This window comes from Vulpes vulpes, chromosome 1 (assembly GCF_048418805.1).
Source record: "Vulpes vulpes isolate BD-2025 chromosome 1, VulVul3, whole genome shotgun sequence".
NCBI lineage: Eukaryota > Metazoa > Chordata > Mammalia > Carnivora > Canidae > Vulpes > Vulpes vulpes.
Genome location: NC_132780.1, coordinates 43,203,061 through 43,208,938, shown reverse-complemented (window position 1 = coordinate 43,208,938; position 5,878 = coordinate 43,203,061). Strand labels below are relative to the sequence as shown.

Here is a 5,878-nt window from a genome sequence, read left to right as displayed (position 1 = left end):
ACTTGGAGCCCTCCTGCCTTGCTGCCCTGTAGCCCTGCTGCCCTGAAGCCCTGCTACCCTGCTCTGCTGCCCTGCAACCCTGGCTCCCTGCTGCCCTGTAGCCCTGATGCCCTGAGAGGCCTGCAGCTCTGATGCCCTGGGAGGCTTGCAGCTTTGTCGCGCTTTTCCGCGCTTTGCCCAGAAGCCAAGTGGCCCTGTGAGGCCTGCAGCCCTGCCTACCTGCTGCTTTGCAGTCCTGCTGCCCTGTGAGGCTTGCAGCCTGGCCACCCAGTTGCCCTGCAGTCTTGCCACCTTGGGAGGCTTGCAGCCCTGCCTCCCTGCTGCCCTGTGGCCCTGCTCCACTGATGGCCAGCTGCCCTGCTGACCCGCTGCTCTGCTGCCCTGCAACCCTGCCTCCCTGCTGCCCACACAGGTGATTTGATATTTTAGTGATTTAGATCAGAGCTGGGCTGATTATTGAAAAGGACCTGTTCTAGTGCGCTTATGCAGCACAATAAATTCTAAGTCAACTGAAATTTCTAACACACACAGACAGAGGAGGCATGTATGTGCTCTTATTCCATTTGTTTCTCCGGGCTCAAATCTGTCTTCTCTGGGTGAGGTGGAAACACGTAAGAAAGATGGGCCTAAGTCTAAACTAAGAAGGCACCCAAGAAAACATTTAAATAGTTTCAAAACACTAAAATCATAGGGTGGTTTCCTTTCACTCACCAAGGGTTATTCAACCTCTATTGAGGTCAGAGTCGGGGGAGAGGAGAGCGAAGCACAGAGGGTAGAGGCAAGGACGAGTCACCTCTTCTCTCCCTCCTTTGGACCTTCCTTCCTCCTGGATTCCCATCCCTTACACTCAAAATGCAGATTTCAGGGGTCTGTGCGTGCAGCCAGAACCTGTGGCTACTTCCACCTTCCAGTCACTGAGACCCAGAGAATTTGGCACACAGTCTGGTTCAACCCACCACACTCACATAGGTTAATTCTTTCTCTACTGCCGAGACAAAAAGACACACGAGCAAAGGCAGGTTAGTAAGAACAAAGTTTTATAGATGTAGAAGTATATCTACGTAATCTGGGAAAGATAAGAGCCCATTGAGGCTCTGATACAGCAAAATCCATTTACTATGACACAGAATATGTGGGGGAATATCTGTGCCGTAGAGGTTGAGAAACATGACAAAAGAACGGAACCAGTTGGTGGCGGCTCCTAGACAGGCTATGAAGGTACCCTAGCCATGCGCAGAGCACAGAACAGTGGACCAAGAACTTGCACACACAGTGCTGGCTCACCAGAGTCTGAGGGGTGCCCTGACTAGGGGCAGGTCCACATGTTCCAAGAGTAGAGATTTCTCTCTAAAAGGCATGGCGGTATCCGCCATTGCACCATCAGTGCTGTGGCTTGCGGGGGTTCTGTGTGCTCTGTAGCAATGGGGGAGCATTAGGATGGCCAGTCGCAGTAGGTACGGTGCTGTTCCCGGTAGCACCAGGTGCCTTAGACACAGGTAGGCCCCCAGGGTTCTGAGGGCGCTTGCTGATACAGAGGGCTGCCATCATAGACACGATGATGTGTTCATCTGTGTTTGCATCAGGTGGGCCCCCAGTTTGCTGACACAAAGCAGGAATTCCAGGTCTTCCGGTCTTGGGAGTGATGTTGTTCCCTGCCTTCCCACCACTTACATGCTGGGCAGGTGGGCCCCCGGTGCCTGGGTCTCTGGTGGTATCTGTGAGGGGTGAAGCAATCGGGACTGCAGGCCCCACAAAAGACTGTGGGCCTGTAGTGGTAGCAGGGACTGGAGGCCCTACAAAGGTCTGTGGGCCTGTCATGGTAGCCATGAGTGGTGAGCCACTCGGGACTCCAGGCCCCACAAAGGTCTGTGGGCCTGTACTGGTAGCAGGGACAGCAGGCCCCACAAAGGTCTGTGGGCCTGCAGTGGTCGTCGTGAGTGGTAAGCCACTGGGGACTGTAGGCCTCACATAGGTCTGAGGGCCTGTAGTGGTAGCCGTGAGTGGTGATCCACTGAGGACTGTAAGCCCCACAAACATCTGTGGGCCTGTCATGGTAGCCATGACTGGTAAGCCACTGGCAAGGGCAGGCCCCACGACAGTCTGTGGGCCTGTCCTGGTAGCTATACCTGGTGAGCTACTGTTCCCAGTGGTAGGGATCCCAGTGGTACCTCCACAGAAAGTCGGGGTAGAATGAGGAGAGTGGAGAATACCTGGCTGGTTACCAAAGGCCGTCTGCTTGTTGCCAGTCGTGTCAAAATGAGAGCCCGCAGACCCCGACTGCATTGTGGTCCCTCCGGGTGGCTGAGTCATAGGAGCGGGCAGGCCGATAGCCTGTGTTGGGGCAACTGTGTTTCCTTTCAGGTAGGAATTGTTAGGCTGTTGCCCATTGTGACCTCCAATTGTGGGCTGAGAGGAGATTCCTGCCTTAGGATGCATCGTAACGGGGGTCTGTATGATGGCTGACTTTTGAGGGAAACTGGTAGAGCCTTGGGCCAGGGCAGTGCTGCTACTACTGGGTGGTGTGTTGCCAGAACCGGGAAGTGCCTTGTAAAATGACAAGTGGTTCTTCTGGGACCCAGGGGGGGACTGAAAGATGACAGCCCGGGAGGGAGGTGTGGTATCCATGGCATCGGGGTCAGAGTGAGGGGCGATTCCTGGGTTAGGATGCATCGAAACGGAGGCCTGTATGATGGCTGACTTTTGAGGGAAACTGGTAGAGCCTTGGGCCAGGGCAGTGCTGCTACTGGGTGGTGTGTTGCCAGAACCGGGAAGTGCCTTGTAAAATGACAAGTGGTTCTTCTGGGACCCAGGGGGGGACTGAAAGATGACAGCCCGGGAGGGAGGTGTGGTATCCATGGCATCGGGGTCAGAGTGAAGGGCGATTCCTGGCTTAGGATGCATCGTAACGGGGGTCTGTATGATGGCTGACTTTTGAGGTAAAGTGGTAGAGCCATGGGCCAAGGCAGTGCTGCTACTGGGTGGTGTGTTGCCAGAACCAGGAAGCCCCTTGTAAAGTGGCAAGCGGTTCTTCTGGGACCCAGGGGGGGTCTGGAAGATGACAGCCCGGGAGGGAGATGTGGTATCCATGGCATCGGGGTCAGAGTGAGCGTTGGGGTTTGCAGAGGTGCTGCCTACTGCAGTGGTGGTGGCCCCAGAACTCAGGTTGGGCAAGCCAGTGGCGATAGGAGCACTGGGAAGAAAAGCTGTTTGCTGCCTCCCAGCAAGAGTCCCATGTGTGGGCTGAGGGGTGTTGTGGAGGCTGAAGAGTTGACCAGGAAGTGGGGTGGGGCCGGGGGCCATGGACGTAGGTAGACTGGTGGACGCTGCACCTTTCGCAGGGCGTCTCTGCTTCATACTGCAATGGCCCCGGGAAAACGGAGGACAGCTCATCCTGGAGTGTGGGGGCGAGCTGAGGACCACAGCCCGGGAAGGAGGCGTAGTGTCCATGTCCACGACAGCAGGATTGGAAATAGGCTTGGAGGTCAAAGTAGATGACTTTGCTGCGATGGTAGAAGTCGGTTGAGACGTGCCAGGCTGGACTCCAACGACGGAGCTGTCTGTGGAGTGGCCTGGAAGCGGGGCTGTTAGGAACAGAGGGGGAGGGTCTACACACATAGGGGTCGGGGATTCCTTTGTGCAGGAGGGTGGGTGGAAGGAGGTTGAGGCGTTCGAAGGTGTGGGGCGGTCAGAGGTGGGTGTGGTAGCCCTGCCTGGTGGAAGGGGACCTCCGCGAGGTGGAGTTTCCCTAATGGGCCTGGAAGTAAGGGGAGGAAGAGAATGGGCAGGACCAGCCCGGGGAGGAGATTTAGGAACTCCATGTCCCGGTTCCCGACCACCACGTTGTGTTGGGGAAGTCGGCGGGACAGAGAGGATCGGGGGCCCGGCAGAAGGGTCAGCCAAGTCGGTGGGAGGCACAGGGACTTGGGCAGTGTGAGCGGCCAGGGGCGGGGAGCCTGCGGTCTGCGAGGCCAGTGGCGGGGAGGAAGGGGCAGGCTGAGCGGCCCAGCCGTCTGCCAAGATCTTTGCTCTGTCCTGCAAGATCTTGTTCCTGGGACACTCGGTGTTCGGCAAGGTGCCTGGGTCCTTGTCAAGAGCAAGGCAAGGAAGCTTCGGGGGTGGGGGCAGGTCCCCTCGATCCCACAGCAGGGGTAGTGGTGGCGGCAATGGCAGACAGAGAGGCAGGGCTATTTTCCGCTTGTTCTGCCTACTGCTGGCAGATGCTGGTGGCACAGGGCTCCGTGGGGACATGCCCGAGGGCTTCTCCGCCTGCGTGTCCTTCCTCGCTGGGCCCCGCGTGCTCTGCACAGGCTGATGGGCTTCAGCCACCGCCTCCTTTGTGCCTGTCTCCTGCGGCAAGGGGCGGCATGGGGTTGGGCCCCAGAGCACTGCCGCATCCCTGTCGGCCTTCGCGAGGGCATCTCCCACGGGGCCACATGAAGAGGTGGCAACAGGGCCTTCAGAGGAGGACATCGGAGCCATCGGGGTGCTGTCCCACGAGCTCTCTCCGGAGGGCCCGAGACGTCGGTCCAGAGCTGCAGGGCTGGCTTGGTGGAGGCTGAGAACGCCACTGGTGTCCGGGGGCTCAGATGTCAAGGGTGTCCCCCCACTGCTCTGGGGGCGGCCACTCCCACCAAGAGCCTGGGTCTGTTCTCCGGGGTGCTCTGGGACCTTCTCCTCCATCCCCTGTGGGCAGGAAAGGGGGAGGGGAGGGGATGGTACCTGACCCGCAGCCTTGGCTTCCTGTGCAGGTAGTGAATGCAGGAGCCTGAACCTGCGCCCCAGAGCAGGGATCCTCACAGTCCTCGAGGGCCCGCAGCCCAGGGAGCTGCGCGCAGCCAGCACAGGTTGACCCGGAGGGTTCCTCCAGTTGACCACGGGGAGGAGGCCCAGAGGGGGGCACGCGGCCTGAGGGAGCGGGTCCCGCCTCCTGGGCTCCACGTGGCAGCGAGCTGGCAGGGGCCTGCGATCCCGGTGGAGTGGCCTGCGCCCGGAGCAGGGGGCAGGGGCAGGAACGGCGGGGTGGTGGCGGCCAGGATGGGCGGTGTCCCAGGCAGGAGTGAGCAGCGGGCGACTGCGGCCGGGCAGGGGCCGGCGGCGGGGAGGGCGAAGAAACCTGCACAGTAGGCTGCCCATGGGGGCCAGCTGTGCGCCGGGGGTCGCGAGGTCGGAGCGCAGGACCTGGGACAGGGTCTCCGGGGCGCCTGGCTCCTCTCCAGGTGCAGCACACCTGAGCCGCTGAGCGCTGCGCCCAGCCATTGTGATGTGTCCCTAGAACACCTCCGGGAGCCGCCACTCGGGGGGTCCTCCCCGGGCAGGCAGTGGGCGGGGCCTGGGGCCGCACCCACCAGCAGCCCGAGGTGGGCGGGGCCCCCTTCCCGGGGCGGGGCGGAGGCGGTTGAGCACCAGCCTGGCAACTGCCAGCGTGGGGGAGGGGCGCGGCCTGGGACTGCAGAGGCCAGGCCCGGAGCACTCAGCCCCGAGGGTGTGCGTGGCCACCCTTCCCTGGGGAAGCCGAGGAAGGCGAGCTCAGGGGCCCCCCAAGGCCCAGAGGCGGTGAGTGGCCTGCTTCCCCGACGGCCTGCCCTGCAGCCCTGCAGCCCTGCAGCCCTGCAGCCAAGCCACCCTGCTCCCCTGCAGCCCTGCTGCCCTGCTGCCTGGCAGCCATGCCAACCAGCTGCCCTGCGAGGCCTGCAGCCCTGACGCCCTGGGAGGCCTGCCGCCCTGACGCCCTGCACCCTGAGCCCTGCTGCCCTGCCAGGCCTGTAGCACTGCTGCCCTACTGCCCTGCATCCCTGCCACCCTGCTGGCCCGCAGTCGTGATGCCCTGCGAGGCTTGAAGCCCTGCCACCGTGCCGCCTAGCTTCCGTGCCATCTCCAC

General features: G+C 61.1%; 1 protein-coding gene across 1 annotated transcript; it reads right to left on the bottom strand.

The window, feature by feature from the left end:
* Positions 1 to 1,380: 1,380 nt before the first annotated feature.
* LOC140597806 (nuclear pore-associated protein 1-like) lies at positions 1,381 to 5,256 on the bottom strand. The gene has a single exon (XM_072747787.1). The coding sequence runs from the start codon at positions 5,254 to 5,256 to the stop codon at positions 1,381 to 1,383; it is 3,876 nt and encodes a 1,291-aa protein (XP_072603888.1).
* Positions 5,257 to 5,878: the final 622 nt, after the last annotated feature.